The 17,500-nt window shown below is 41.3% G+C and overlaps 1 protein-coding gene across 1 annotated transcript in view; it reads left to right on the plus strand.

The window, feature by feature from the left end:
* LOC115218390 (tryptase-2) overlaps positions 1–17,500 on the plus strand; it is a 35,783-nt gene that overhangs the window by 14,827 nt on the left and 3,456 nt on the right. The window contains exons 2-4 of the mRNA XM_029788177.2: positions 14,015–14,183; positions 15,709–15,848; positions 16,830–16,961. Coding sequence (XP_029644037.1) covers positions 14,015–14,183; positions 15,709–15,848; positions 16,830–16,961 — 441 coding nt within the window. The remainder of the gene's footprint in view (positions 1–14,014; positions 14,184–15,708; positions 15,849–16,829; positions 16,962–17,500) is intronic.

The raw sequence follows: 17,500 nt of genomic DNA on the forward strand, positions 1-17,500 counted from the left end.
AAACTACGAACTATTTTGTAATCACCCCAGGAACACGGACTGTGATCTTAAGAGACATGTGATCCATGGTAACGCGCGCAGCGATGCATTAAAAGTTCCATCCAAGGATTATTGTTATTATTACTATGTATGTGTGTATATATATATATATATATATATATATATATATATATATATATATATAAGAATTACAATTTGATTGATAATCATGCATCTCACTCTCTCTCCCTGTCTCTCTTTGTCGCTGTCTCTGCCTCTCTCTCTCTGTGTATATCTATCTATCTATCTATCTATCTATCTATCTATCTATCTATCTATCTATCTATCTATCTATCTATCTATCTATCTATATATATATATATATCGCCATGATAGATCGCTAGCTACTACACGTTCTTTACTTTCTCTCTTTTTCCGTTCTGTGGAAGAGCGTAGGATCGAAACGTTAAAGACTTTTTCACTTTCCGAGCGTTAAACTAATACATCTGTTTGTTGTCTACACCACCTGTCTTCATCTTTTGTTTTTTTGAGAATTCTCCCCCTCCATATATATATATATATATATATATATATATATATATATATATATATATATATATATATATATATATACATACATACATACATACACATACATATATTTATATATTATGCACACACAAATAAGTACATAGGAGCAAAACAAGATTGTGAAAAATAGTTCTCGAATGCCAAAGATAGAATAAAATTCTGTTTCCTTAAAGCTGAAGAAAATTCACCAACAATTACTCAGATTTCCACGTGACTGCTCGTCAGACAATTGTGGTAATACGTACAAAATAAGCCGTTTCTCTGTAGCATTTTGCAGGCTTCTTTTTTCGGTCTACAAGGGCATTTTACTTGATCCACTGAAATATTTTCAGTTATTCTCCTGCGTTCGAAACTTCCTTCATTTCTAAAATGCCTTCTCAATCGACGCTTCAGTGTTTGTTAGGGATTCTTTGACGACAATGTAACCTACATTTAATTAAGGTATATTCAACCTGATGAGTAGCTAGTGGAGTACTCCTCGTTGAGTAATTATTATTTCCGAGGTTTTGCTAGCTAGGAAACATATGTAGCTTGGATATTACCTGCTCCTTTCCTTCAACTTGGATTTTTATTCGGATTCATAGCGACATTAGATACTAACCGTGAACTATAAAGAAAGTTTTTTTCAGCTTATCGAACTTCGATATGGGAAAAAAATCTGTCAATAAATTATTACTGTTCCTGAAAGTTGTTCTTTTATACCTACCACGGACTGCTCGAAACTTAATAACTTTCTATACCTGCATCCTTTGATCTGACAATTACATATCCTTATATATAGTAAATCCAAACATGAATAAGCAAGAACAAACAACAACGCGTACGGTGTTATTGGACGCTCAGGAAAGGAAAGAAAAGAAAGAGGATTTTACGTTTCGAGCGGAGCTCTTCGTCAGAAATATAGAAAAAGTTCAAAGAAGGGAAGACGGAGAAAGAAAATCGCCAACGATACACATGCGGTCACATATTGAAATGACCGGAAGGGAATGGGTGAAGAAAAAGTTCTTTCAAAGACAGGAGAGTGCAAGAGAAGGAGGTATGTGTGTGTATGTGTGGGTATGTGTGTGCGCGCAGATCTGTGTGTGTGCAATGATATATATATATATATATATATATATATATATATATATATATATATATATATATATATATATATATATATATATATAATGATAAATCTCAGAGCGAGTTATAGCGAGGGTTAGCCATATTCAAATGGCAAATATGCGTCACGATGTGTTACCGCTACTGTTTATAACTCGCTCTGAGATTTATCATTGTTTGATTTCACTTTTTCAATATCAGTGTCAATCGACACTGGAAAAAGTATATGTATTTGTGAAGGGAGCTGACTTCTCGTCGACAACCATGATTGTCACACGCTGATGAAAGGTAAACACCTTGAAACTCGGGTCCGTATGTATTATGAGTTGAAGACGGGGAGGATGACTCCCCTTCACAAATACTGAGAGGACACAGATAGTGTGTCTATAGTCAGCTGGAGGAGATATCTTCCTGGGGCTACAAACTACAGTAGCATCCACCCTTAAGGGTTAGCCATATTCAAATGGCAAATATGCGTCACGATATATATATATATATATATATATATATATATATATATAATATATATATATATATGTAGGTCCCGGGTTGAGTCGGGGTTAACCACAGTAAATAAGGTACTCAATACATAGCAGAGTAAAGTAATTTATTTTATAGAAGGAGCGACTACAGGACTAGAACTGTTTCATTCAGATGAAATCTTCAGAGACGTAGGTGTGGCTGTGTGGTATGAGGTTTGCTTCACAACCACATGGTTCCTGGTTCAGTCCTACTGCGAGATACCGTGGGCAAGTGTCTTCCACTAAAGCCACGGTCAGACCAATATATATATATATATATATATATATATATATATATATATATATATATATATATAATAAAAAAGACAAAGAGAGAGCGAGAGACAGACAGAGAGACAGAGGGTGTGTGAGAGCAGTTAAAGCCAAACTGCATCATGTTGAATGGCCGTTGTTTTTAAAATAAAAATAAAATAAAAAGAAACGGACCTTTTCCGTGGTACGAAAATGATGTAAGGCGGGCAGAATAAATGGAGTCGGTAATTTTTTAGTTACCGTGCTCAGTACAAGACTAGCTTAGTACAAACTAAATAAATTAATTTAAAAAATAAATCAACTTAATTTAGAAGCACATTATTCGATCTTCAGTTGTATGTACCATATTTAAAGAAAAATATAAGAACTATAAAATATATTTACCTTCATTTATCCACATCAATTCATAACCCAAGGTATTCAGTATATTGAAAAAACGTGAGAGAAGGAGAAAAAACACTTCTTGATCCACATTCAAACACGCTTTCTAATCTGTCGCTGGGCCGATAGCGTCAAATTATGTATACATACATACATACATACATACATACATATATATATATATATATATATATATATATATATATATATATATATATATATATATATATATATATACATATATACAAACATATATATATATATAATATATAATATATATATATAACAATGATAAATCTCAGAGCGAGTTATAAACAGTAGCAGCAACACATCGTGACGTATATTTGCCATTTGAATATGACTAACCCCTAAGGGTGGATGCTACTGTAGCTTGTAGCCCCAGAGGACACCTCCTCCAGCTGGCTATAGACACACTTTCTGTGCCCTATCAGTATTTGCGAAGGAATAGGGCACAGAAAGTGTGTCTATAGCCAGCTGGAGGAGGTGTCCTCCTGGGGCTACAAACTACAGTAGCATCCACCCTTAGGGGTTAGCCATATTCAAATGGCAAATATACGTCACGATGTGTTGCTGCTACTGTTTATAACTCGCTCTGAGATTTATCATTGTTTGATTTCGCTTTTTCAATATCAGTGTCAATCGATACTGGAAAAAGTATATGTATTTGTGAAGGGAACCGACTTCTCATCGACAACCATGATTGTTACTTGTCTAGGGACACCTCTTTCATCTGCGTTTTGAGAATTTTGCTGCCTTTTTGTTGAGTGAGTTCGTATTTTTTGTTCATCGTTGTTTGTGAATTATTACTCGTGAATTAAAGAGTTGTCCGTTGTGTAACAGTAATTTTCGCCCTACGGGGCAGAAAATTCTGTGTTTAAACATTGTCATTGCCTTCGAGGTAATTTTTTTGAAACATTTTTTCTCATAATTTGAGAAATGGATTTCGACTTGGCGTCGAAGAGTGACTTTCCCGTGATGGGAAAAGGTGAACCAAAGGATACCGAAGTCAAAAAACAGTCTTTTTCGGCCGCAGTGGGCGGAACCATAACGGATGTAGAATTTAAGATTGAACAATTATTCGAATACCGGAACTTGGTAAAAACGGAAGGAAATGAAATTAAACTGGTACCGCCGCAAGCGAAGATACAGGAAATAAAGACAGTTGTATACAAAGTTTATAGCAACAAAGAAAAAAAAAATGGATGTCAAGAACGAGATAGTAGAAAAGTGCTTGTCCCCGGTGTGGGACAAAATTCGCCACGTTGTTCGAGGTGCTCGCAGCGCTACCGTTGAAGCACATTTCGACTCGGCTGATGTGGCAAGAGAGGTGTCAGCAATGACCTTGAAAAGTGAGGATATCATGTTGCTACCTTCGTATATGGGGAAAAGATCAGCCAAACTACATGTAGAGGATATACCGAGAGGGTATGATATAATGTGGGTAGCAGCGGCAGTCCTGCACAACGTAGAGCGGGAAGTTTCAATTCTGCAGATGAGAAGGAGAGAGAAGGTGCACTGGAAAGGACAAACGCTAGAACTCCTCGTTCAAGCAGAAAATAAGATACTAGAAAACTTACCCGATAGGGTATTTAATGAGGAGGGAACCTCAATGAGAGTGTCAGTGGAGGGGCGCAGACCTAGGTGCTTCAAATGTGGCGAAAAGGGTCACGTCCGCTCAAACTACTTAAAAAAAAAAGAAAATCAACGAAGCTCCTCCTCAAAGTGCTTCAAACACTGAAAAAGAAAAGGCGGAAAAAGAACCCAAGACTGCGACAAGCAAAGGAACCGAAACAGAAGATTTTAATGAACAAATGGAATATACACAGGTGACACGCAAAGGAAAAAAAGATAACACCCTGGACTCCCCTCCCCAAACAAAGAAAAAATCAGCAAACACCGCAGACATACATACAAAACAAATTCCCCAGCCCTACCCCCACGGCACTGTATTCATTGGAACACAGTTCGCCAAGCCCCTCCCCATAAAACAAGATTTGAAAAAATTGTTTAAAAAAAATGATAAGATTATAGCATTTGATGAGAAGAACGATAGGGTGTACAAATATTTCAAATTTTCAAAATTTAAACTATTCAGTAAGTCTACAGACACAAAATCAGCCACTCGCTTCGCAAAAATAAAGGAAGACGAGTGGAAGGAAAAAACACTACAAGAACATTTAAAGAATAATCTTATAAGAGATGTAACGAAGGAAATACTGGAGGGTAAACTTATTATAACCCAGGCAACCACACCTACCCAGAGCCCGATGGCAACGCCGGTTAAGAGCCCTGCAGCTACGACCACAAGGGAGGAAGAAGGGGAAGCAGGCAGATTTAAACTGTCATGCTCCCTGTCCCAACCGTAAGTTTGTTTATTTTTTCTCTCACCGACAATGGCAAAGCTGGGTTGTGTAAATGTGCGTGGAATGGGGTCGAAATGGAAACAAATTTGTTTCCTGAACGACCTCACGACACACGGAGTGGACGTAGCTATTGTAACCGAGTCTAAGATGAACGGGGCCCAAGCGTTCTCGCCTCTTCTAAATGGTTTCGAGAAATTTATTTCTCCTAGCCGAGGAAGAGGAAGAGGCGTGGCAGTCCTCATCAGGAAGAGCTTGGACTTGCAGGTAAGTACTGTCTTTCTGGACCCAGAAGGCAGGCTGGTCGTTCTAGATGTGACCCACGCAAGTAAACAGTCCTTCAGGTTGGTAGCTGTCTACGCTCCGAATGAGTGTAGGCAGGCGGGTTTTTTTCGGAATCTGGATCCCTTTTTAGCGACGTCGAAAACGGTAGTCTTAGTAGGGGACTTTAACACTGTTCTTGAAGCGCGGGTCGACAGTGTTGGCTCAACCAATAGGAAGGGGAACCCTAGCCTCAAGGGTCTACTAGAGAGCTTTGATCTAGTGGGCCGTTATCGACTGGATGAGCCGAGCGTTCCACAGTGGACGTGGAGTAACAACGACGGCTCACACAGATCGTATATAGATAGGATATTCGTTAGGAAAAGAGATAAGGATACGTTTAGTTGTCCACAGTTTCACATTGTGCCTTACACGGATCACAAATTTGTGACTTGTAGGGTGCAATTAGATAAGTGCCATAGACAGGGACCCGGGTACTGGAAGCTGAACAAGTCTATTTTGAATTGTGAAGACTTCCGTACCCGGATTAAGGTGTTAGTACAGAGGGCATTGTGTGGCACCATCATTAACAATAGATGGTGGCACTCCCTCAAAAGAGCCATTCGTTCAGAGTCCATTAGATTTAGCAATCAGCTAAGATTAGATAGGTCTAGGATAGAGGACGATTTAGTTAAGAATCTAAACGAGGCAATGGAAGCTGGCTCTGCATCCGGAGTGATGGCGGAAAGGACGGTAGTGTACCGTCACCTTAACTCCAAACACGAAGGTTGCAGAGTTAGAGCTAAGCTACGCGCTGGGAAACGAGAAGGTATTAACGTTGCCGGATGGGCCCGTCGAGTGGAGAGTCAGAGAGGTAACAAAGCTTCAATCAAGTCTTTAACTGACGAACAGGGACAAAAGATCTATGGACAGGAGGAGATGTAAAAGTTTCTTCACCAGCATTTCGCCCGCGTGTTCGGGGGTGGTGTGGCGCCGGAGCGGGGGAGGGCCTTAAAGGACTTCCTAGCCGGCGGACCGCAGCTCTCGGGGCGTGAGGTGGAGTGCTGTGAAGAAGCGATCACTCCCGCGGAGATAGAGGGGATACTGGCCGGATGCGCCGGGGAGAAGTCGCTGGGGTTGGATGGTCTGCCCTACGAGTTTTACCAAAGTATGCCGGACTTGTTCGGGGGAATATTGGCAGGCGTCTACACGAACTGGCAGCAGAATGGGAGAATTCCCAGTTCTGTAAGCCGGGGAGTGGTGACGTTAATCCAGAAAGACCCGAGCAAGGGGGATAACATTAGTAATTACAGGCCCGTAACTCTACTTAATGTAGAGTTAAAGATTTTGGCTAATGTGTTGGCAAAAAGGTTGACGATTGTCGTGGAGAAACTTGTAGGGAAAGCACAGACATGTGCAATTCCAGGCAGGTCGATCCAGGACAATCTTCACCTTATACGCTACCTACCTTAGGGTAGGTAAATTAACCGGCAAGGGCGGGGTAATGGTCCATTTAGACCAAAGTAAAGCGTTCGATAGGGTAGACCATAAGTACCTGGCGACGGTCCTCGAAGCGGCTGGACTGGGCCCTGAATTTCGCGGGTGGATCTCCGCTATGTATAGCGGCATCAAGTCCACCGTCCAGATAAACGGTTACCTAACGGAACCGTTTTCGATCGAATGTTCAGTTCGTCAAGGGTGCCCCTTGTCACCACTTTTGTACGTGTTGGCTCTCGAGCCATTGCTGCGAAAGTTGGAGAGGCTGGGAAGTAACCCGGATGAGATCGGAGGTGGGAGGACGGTTACTGCTTATGCGGATGACGTCACCCTCATCGTGTCCAATGAGGCCCAGCTACCTTGTGTAGAAGAGGCTATCAGAGGATACGAGGCGGTGGCAGGAGCAAGGGTTAACAAGGACAAGTCGGTTGGCTTGCGCCTCGGCACCTGGAGGAGCAAGTCGATATCGTCCAGTGTCGTGGGACACTGGACGGATGGTCCTGTTAACTTGCTAGGAGTTTGGTTTGGGTCAGACTCCCAAACGGAGAGGAATTGGAGTGAGGTGACGGGCAAGGTGGAGGCCATAGTACGGACCTGGTTCGGAAGGTTTCTGTCCTTGAAAGGAAGGGCGGAGGTGGTACAGATGTTCATTGCATCTGTAATCACTTACCGCCTGACCGTTGTCCCTTGCCCCGATTCATGGCTTAGCAAGTTGGAGCGAATCCTTTTCCGCTTTTTGTGGAAGGGAGGAAAGCCACTTGTGAGGCGCTCCGTTTGCTGCCAGGAACCGTTAAAGGGTGGGTTAGGAATGCCTTGGTTGATGATGCGCAGACATGCGTTGAGGCTGAAGCATCTCTGGCACCACCTGGAGGGTGATAAGGTGTGGAGTCCGCTGGCAGGGGAATTTTTCCCGAGACCGGCTTCTTTAGTGAATTTTGAACCCGGTCGCATCAAAAGACGGAATCTGACTTTATGGCAAAAGGAGTGCCGACAGGCACTCACGCTGATCCACAAGGCGGGCAAGGCCGGCTGCGGAAATACCACCTCGGTATTTTATAGCAGGCTGGTAGAGGCAAAGAACGACGACGTCCTAGGAGGGGCTCTGGGGTTTGACGAAGACCAGCTTACCAACCTGTTTAAAAAGACGTTCAGGACGGGGTATTTGGATAATTTTCAAAGATCCCTGTCCTGGCAGTGTTATAGGAATGCTTTACCTGTTCGCGAGAAGTTATCGCGGCACGGAATTTCAGTGCCACCGACGTGTCCAAGATGCGGGTTGGACGATGAAACCGTCCAGCACGCTTTTGTACACTGTCGGAAGTTGATAAGTTACGCAGAACACGTGTTATCGCATCTGGGACGAGTACAGCTGTCGGCTGGATCTATGATTAAGATGATACCGCCAACTGGACTCTCGAAGGAAGGTGAGGCAAGTTTTCACTGCACGGTTGCAGTAGTAAAAGAATGCATGTGGCGTACAAGAATGGAAGGAGTCGCAATAGGATCCTTTGTCTCAGGCCCCGGCTTGCTCACTTACTTCAGATATCATCTGAAGAGCAAAATGGGGCTGGAAAAGAAGATCTTACCACGAGGTGTGTATGAAAAAAGATGGAAGGAAGTGGCAAAAAAGGTGGGTGCCAGAAACCCAGCTTAACTATGGATGGAGGAGAGGAAAGAAAAGCTGCGGGGTCTTATAGGTTGCCGGGGTTTAAAATATCGGTAAGATCGCAAGTTAATGTAATGTTGTAATGTTCTATTAAGTCAATGCAAAGGACCATTTAAATACAAATTTTATTTCAGGAATAATCCATATATTATGGAAAATTTTTAATCGAACCACTTAACTGTTTTTTGTATGTATGTCCTGTATTGTCCTTCTATGTAATGATTTTCTAATCGTAATAAAGAAATTCATCGACAACTATGATTGTCACACGCCGATGACGGGTCAATACCCTGAAACTCGAGTCCGTGTGTATCATAAGTTGAAGACGGGAAGGATGGCTTCGCAAATACTGATAGGGCACAGAAAGTGTGTCTATAGCCAGCTGGAGGAGGTGTCCTCCTGGGGCTACAAACTACAGTAGCATCCACCCTTAGGGGTTAGCCATATTCAAATGGCAAATATACGTCACTATATATATATATGAGATGGCTATTACACTTTACATTGTCGAGCGATTACTGTTTACATCTCGTTCTGAGATTTAATAATGCTTGCAGTCAGTGTTTCGAAATCAGTGGCAGTCACTAGAAAAACTCTCATATATTTGCAAACAGGCCTTGTCTTTCGTCGTGATCCGGTGATTACCGCCCGTTGATAAGAGACAATAATCTCGAAACCGCGGTCCGGTGCGTATCACTGAGGCTTACGAGAAAGGGATGGCCTCCCTTTGCAAATACCATAAGGGCACAGAAATTGTGTCTAAAGCCAGCTGGAGACGATGATCTCCTGGGGCTAAAAAGCTACAGTAACACCCCCCTTTGTGGTTAGCCATATTGAGATGGCTATTATACTTTATATATATTTATATATAAATATATATATATATATATTGTGTGTGTGTGTGTGTGTGTGTGCGTGTGTGTGTGAGTGTCTTTGTGTCTATTTTTGTCTCCTATCACCCATCAACCGGTGTAGGTGTGTTTACGTACCTGTAACTTAGCGGCTCGGCAAAGAGTACCAGGCTTAAAAAAAAGTATTAGGGCGAATCATTCGACTAAAATTGTTGAATGGCTGTAGTCTAATGACTGAAGCAAATTATATATATCTTTATATATATAAAACTGGGAATGTGTGTCTGTCTGTCTGTCTGTGTGTTTCCCTAAAACTTGAGAACTACACAACCAATTTCATTCAAATTTTACACATGCCTTACTTAGGGTCCGGGGAGTGTCATCAACTTTTTGCCTAGGGCGAGCCCACAGCAATAACAATAAAAGTAATAACAACAATTGAATTATATGTACTAAGTAATAATTAAAAATCAAACTAAAGTATAATATAATTGTAACATAACAAAAGTAAAAATAGCAATTGGTATAAAATTGCATCAATGACTTGAACTTGAATAAGTGGTTTCACATGAATGGGAATAAATTAAAAATAAAATTAGCGTGCAGAAATGGAATAGTCCAGATGGATAATAAAAAATTAAATTAAAGAAAAGACTATTGTCTATAAAGTATACAATGTAGAGAAAAAAGATTTGAACACATGGAGGAAAGCACCTTCGAAAAGTGTCTTGGTGCGACTATGAAAGGTATGTAATCAGAGGCGGTAAATTCGCCACAATAGAAGCAAGGTTCGAGTCAACGGAGCGTGCAAGGGAGTACTCGACTCGAACTTGCAAAGTGGAAATATTTTATTTTTACCTTTATATCTGGGACGTAGGACGTCCCGGAAAAAATTTAAAATGCCCCCCCCCCAGAAGTAGTGGTAGGCTGGATTGTAGCCACACTTCTGTACAAGAGGGAGGACAAGATACAATTGATCGAAATTACAAGAGACAGGCTAACAATTCCAGTCTGTTATATATTTTGAGTATTGTTATCACTAACGATATCAAGATATAACTTTGTATTTTGTATTTTATGTGTAGATGTATATATATAGATGTACATGTAATATGTACACATATATATACACATATATACATGTACTAGCACTATGACCCGGCAACGACGGGTCTTTAATGCTAGTATATATATATATATATATATATATATATATATATCTTCTTTTACTTGTTTCTGTCATTTGAATGCGACCATGCTGGAGCATCGTCTTAAAGGGTTTTAGTCGAGTAAATCGACCCCAGGACTTATTCTTTGTAAGCCTAGTACTTATTCTATCGGCCTCTTTTGCCGGACCGCAAAGTTACGGGGACGTAAACACACCAGCATCGGTCATCAAGTGATGGTGGGGAGACAAACACAGACACACACACACACACATACATACGCACACATACACACACACACACACAATATATATATATATATATATATACACACAACGGGCTTCTTTCAGTTTCCGTCTACCAAATCCACTCAGAAGGCTTTGGTTGGCCTGCGGATACAGTAGAAGACACTTACCCAAGGTTCCACACTATGGGTCTGAACCCGGAACCATGTGGTTGGGGAGCAAGCTTCTTACCACACAGCCATGCCTTTGCCTCTCACACTTATTTTCTCAACCTTTAAATTAATAACTCTGACATTGTCTTACCCAACCATGACCTCCACCACAACCACCAGCACCAGCACCACCACTACTACTACTACTACTACTACTACTACTACTACCATCACCAAAAGCACCAACCTCAGCACATGTACTACCACCGACACCCTCAATGTTCATTGTCACTAATATACCACTTCAAGACTATCGCTAGTACTATGACACTAGTACCCCACAACACGAAAAAAAAGCAGCACCTTAATCACTACTCCTCACCATCCTAACCATACCACCCAGCACTCCTACAATTACCGCCACCATCATCCACCACATACCACCAATTTCCACTGCTTTGCTAATCTTGTAAAAGCCATCATCACTCCATTAACACCACGATCGCCTCCTCAAAAATAACCACCCCCCTACAATAACCACGACCGCCATCAAGTCTATTCACTACTACTACTTGCAGCCCAAACCACTCTTTAGCGACCACCCCTACAATACCCCTCCATCCGTCCACTATCCATCCATCCATCCACCCACCCACCATTATTACCTTTTTACCAGCATACTTTCCTCTATGTCTCAGGTAACATACATCACGTGTTCACCATGCTACATAACATCAATGCCATACCGTTGCTTGAATATCACAAGCAGAACAGCAAGCGTTCCTCCGCCAACCATTATATAGTTCTATTATAAACATCCGTCTTAAAATGGCAGATTTGTTTAGTTACGTCAGTACAGCAAACATCTCTATTTTCTGTACTTTACTGGGCGTAATAGAGGTGTTTCACTTTTGTTAATATAGATTACCAGCAAAAATCGCTGTCCTAATTCCATACACATATTTTGGTTTCAAAATTTTCCACAAGCCCTGCAATTTCGGGAGAAGGGGTAAGCGGTAAGTCGATTACATCGACCCCCAGTACTGGACTGGTATTTATTTTATCGATCTCGAAACGATGAAGGGCCAAGTCGAATTTAGAGGAATTTGAACTCAGAAACTTTTTTTCCGGAGCACTGACGATTCTGCTAACTCATAGCATTTCCTCTATAATTAATATCCTTTTCTACTCTAGGCACAAGGCCCGAAATTTTTGGGGTGGGGGCCAGTCAATTAGATCGACTCCAGTGCGTAACTGGTACTAAATTTATCGACTCTTAAAGCATGAAAGGCAAAGTCGACCTCGGCGGAATTTGAACTCAGAACGTAAACATGAAAGAAGTGCTGCTAAACCTTTTGCCTGGCTTGTTAACGATTCTACCAGCTCATCACCTTTCTGCTACAATTATTACTATTGACTTCAAATTTTGGCACAAACCCAGCAATTTTGATGGACGGGGTTAGGGGTAAGTCGATTACATCGATCCCAGTCTTTCGCTGGTACTTATTTTATCGACCCTGAAAGGATGAAAGGCAAAGTGTCCTACGGCGGAATTTGAACTCAGAACGTACAGACGGACGAAATGTCGATAAGCATTTTGCCCGGCGTGCTAACGGTTCTGCCAGCTCTGCACCCTTCCCATCCATATAATTAAAGCTGCTTTTCTGCTCTTCTGCCGTTTCCTTTTCACTCACATTTAATCATTACTCACATTTATTCATAACACACTCACTGATTCATTGATTTACTTGCTTCCTAACTCCTCCTTGTAGTCGTTATTATCGACAGGAGTAGGGCTGTTAGACTTCTTCGTGTAGAAAAAGGCGGCGTGTTGGCAGAAACGTTAGCACGCCGAGCGAAATGCTTAGCGGTATTTCGTCTGCCGCTGCGTTCTGAGTTCAAATTCCGCCAAGGTTGAGTTTGCCTTTCATCCTTTCGGGGTCGATTAAACAAGTACCAGTTACGCACTGGGGTCGATGTAATCGACTTAATCCGTTTGTCTGTCCTTGTTAGTCCCCTCTATGTCTAGCCCCTTGTGGGCAATAAAGAAATGATAAACTTCTTCATGTAGATCTCGTCCATTGATACTAACAATCGACACGTACCGTTCTGAGTACAAATTGCCTATTAGAATCAATGGGCGACTACAGTGTGTACCTCGAGAAGCATGTAATTTTTCCTTCTCGGTTAGTCCAGGCGAAAGATGTATGAAGAACGCATTTGAGAAGGTTGAGGACAACACTAGATATCTAAGTTCTCATCAGCTTCTTTAAGTATCGTTTGGTGAGGAAGGCGATGGAAGAGGGGGAAAGTTTGGCCTCGAATAAATTTGATGAAATGTAGTCGCACGTCGCTGAATTGGTACGTATGAGAAGGTGAGTTACAAGAGTTTGTTTGCAGCTTTGAATTAGCAACAAGAAAACGTCCCTTGGTGAAAGACGATTGGGTTCCTGAAATGATCTCTTTTATACTAGAATTGCCGGCCTTGTGCCAAAATTTGAAGCCAACACTTAGGTGTCGCTATTCAGCATGAAACATGTATGTATGTATGTATGTATGTATGTATGTATGTATGTATGTATGTATGTATGTATCTATGTATGTATGTATGTATGTATGTGTGTATCTATCTATCTATCTATCTATCTATCTATCTATCTATCTATCTATATCCATCTATCTATCTATCTATCTATCTATCTATCTATCTATCTATCTATCTATCTATCTATCTATCTATCTATCTATCCATCATCTATCTATCTATCTATCTATCTATCTGTATCCATCTATCTATCTATCTATCTATCTATCTATCTATCTATCTATCTATCTATCCATCATCTATCTATCTATCTATCTATCTATCTATCTATCTATCTATCTATCTATCTATCTATCTATCTATCTATCTATCTATCTATCTATATGTTTTCTATTTTTCAGTGTCGTCAAAAATCTCTCGAATTGTGAATGGTGAGTCAGTACCTCATTGTAATTTCCCTTGGATTGTCAATTTAAGAATACTGCGGGAACATAATTACAAGGACTATACACAGATGTGCGGCGCATCATTGATTGCCAGAAACAAAGTTATAACGGCTGCACATTGTGTGTAAGTGTTGAGCTCCGATTCTTTAACTTGAGCCATTAGGGTTCAAGGCATATTTGAAGACACTTAATTATCGATATATTACTGGGGAGAAAAATCAATTAAAAGGCCTCACATTGAAGCAGACATCGAAGCTGAAGGCATATTCATATAATAATCTTTACTGAATTACCAAATATGTCCTCAAATACCTCTTGCATCCTGTGCTTGCTTCTTATTGGGACACTTGTAGTGATGAGTAGAATTTACTGGGAAGTTAAAGCTTGTTACTCTTTTACTCTTTTACTTGTTTCAGTCATTTGACTGTGGCCATGCTGGAGCACCGTCTTTAGTCGAGCAAATCGACCCAAGGACTTAGTCTTTGTAAGCTTAGTACTTATTTTATCGGTCTCTTTTGCCGAACCTCTAAGTTACGGTGACGTAAACACACCAACATCGGTTGTTAAGCGATGCTGGGGGGGGGGAGGACAAACACAGACACACAAACACACACACACACACACACACACGCACACACGCATATACATACATATATACGACGGGTTTCTTTCAGTTTCCGTCTACCAATTTCACTCACAAGGCTTTGGTCGGCCCGAGGCTATAGTAGAAGACACTTGCCCAAGGTGCCACGCAGTGGGGCTGAACCCAGAACCATGTGGTTGGTAAGCAAGCTACCTACCACACAGCCACGTGTAAGCAGCCGGAATATTGTGTAACCGACGAGTGTTCCGTTACTTTGGAGAACACAACTACAACTGTCACCACCGAGTAAAACATTGATCGTGTACATCACATGGTGATGGATGACAGGCGATTGACTATAAATCAAATAGCCTATGTCATTAGCAAATCCCGTGAGAGAGTTGAGAATATTCTGCACAATGAACTTGGTATGCCGAAGGTTTCTGCTCGGTGGGTGGCACGTCTTGTGATCAAAAGCGCACCAGGCGGGAAATATGACATCGTTTGTGGGTAGATCCAGCTAGCTTCCTTGAACGTTTCCTAACCCAGGAAGAAAGAGAATGAGACTGGTTTAGTCTTTCGTTAGTGCTCAACCGGGATTTTATTTCATCGACCCCGAAAGGACGAAATGCAATGTTGACCTTAGTGGGATTTGAACTCCGAAGGTAAAGAGCCGGAACAAATGCCGCAAGGCATTTTGTCTGGCGCTCTAACGATTCCGTCAATTCAGAATAATAATGGTTTCTAATTTAAGTACAAGGCTAGCAGATTTGAGGGGAGGGGTAAGTCAATGCTATTTTAATAGTAGTAGTAGTAGTAGTAGTAATAGTAGCATCATCATCATCATCAGTAGTAGTAATAGTAGTGGCAGCAGCAGCAGCAGTAGTAGTCGTAAGTAGTAGTAGTAGCAGCAGCAGTATAATGATGATGATGATGATGATGATGATGATGATGTTGTTGTTGTTGTTGTTGTTGTTATTGTTGTTGTTGTTGTTGATGATGATGATGATGATGATGATGATGATGATGATGATGGTGATGATGATGTTCTCTCTTTTATTTCCAGTCGATCAGACAAGAATGGTAAGGTTTTTAGAATTGAAGTAAATTTGGCGACGGATAATCCAGCAAAACCGGTCTACACCATTCAGGGTTTACGTTATAAATATATAAAGCAGTACCACCTCAGCAGGAATGGAATGCCATGTGAGTAGGTTTAACCATTGTACATATATTCTCGCTAATCACTGATTCATTTATCGCTGATCTGGGATAACATGGAACACCCAATTGTGAACCATGTTATGTTTATCATGGATTGATCTGCGATAACACGGGTCTGCTTCTATAACAAGCGCTCCAGCAACCAGCTACAATGCTCAGCTACCCAGAATGCATTGGCTATTGTGTTAACATGACCATGCTGCAAGGCTGCGTATTTTATGCGGATTTACGTACTCGTATTACATGGCACTCCGTCGGTTACGTCAACGAGGTTTCCAGTTGATCCGGTCAACGGAACAGCCTGTCCATGAAATTAACGTGCAAGTCGCTGAGCACCTCGCGTATATCTTTAACTTAATTCTCAGGGAGATTCAGCGTGACACAGAATGTGACAAGGTCGGCCCTTTGAAATACAGGTACTTCTCATTTTTGCCAGCTGAGTGGGCTGGAGCAACGTGAAATAAAGTGTCTTGTTCAAGGACATAACGCGTCGCCGGGAATTGAACTCAAGACCTTACGATCGTGAGCTGAATACCCTAACTACAAAGCCACGCGCCTTCACTCCAACACACACGCACACCACACACACACACACACACACACACACACACACACACACACACACAGACAGTACAGAAAAACCCACAAAAATGAGCTAAACAGACAGAGAGGATGCATTAGGTTGACGTTCAGGAAAACTGGTAAAAGTCCTTAACGTTTCGAGATTATGCTCTTCTACGGAAAGAATAGATGAGGAGAGAAAAAGAGGAAAAAAACTAATGTCTTAATTAGTGGACCACGCACATTATGTATGTATGTATGTATGTATGTATGTATGTATGTATGTATGTATGTATGTATGTATGTATGTATGTATGTATGTATGTATTGATATATAAAAGTGAGTTTGGAGGGATATACACACACACATGTATATGTATTTAAGGTATTTCTCTTTTTCAGATTACGATATTGCTATAATAGAACTGGAACATCGCGTCACCTATTCTAAATGTCTCCGCCCTATCACTCTACCCCAAAGAAACGATGTTTTCACCGGAAATTGCTGGGCTTTAGGATGGGGCAGTAATGGATGTAAGTACGTTGACCTTTTAATTGATGTTTCTTTTTATATCAACACACACGCGCATGCAACAACCACAGCTGCACCATATATACGGCGGGTTTCTTTCAGTTTCCGTCTACCAAATCCACTCACAAGGCTTTGGTCGGCCCGAGGCTATAGTAGAAGACACTTGCCCAAGGTGTCACGCAGTGGGACTGAACCCGACTGGTAAGCAAGCTACTTACCACACAGCCACTCCTACGCCTGTTCTGGGTTCAAATTTAATCAGTGTCGATTTTGTAGTTCATTCTTCCGGGGACGTTTTCAGATCAATTTAATTGATTTCAGAATTACATCTTTTGTCTAGGCTTTGTATCAATTTTAGGGACCTACCTACCTACCTACCTACCTACCTACCTACCTACCTACCTACCTACCAACCAACCTACCTACCTACCTACCTACCTACCTACCTACCTACCTACCTACATACGTACCTATCTACCTACGTACCTACATACCAACCTACCTACTTACCTACCTACCTACCTATTTCGGAGTCACTGAA

Source organism: Octopus sinensis, linkage group LG13, assembly GCF_006345805.1.
Source record: "Octopus sinensis linkage group LG13, ASM634580v1, whole genome shotgun sequence".
In the NCBI taxonomy this organism is placed as follows: Eukaryota; Metazoa; Mollusca; class Cephalopoda; order Octopoda; family Octopodidae; genus Octopus; species Octopus sinensis.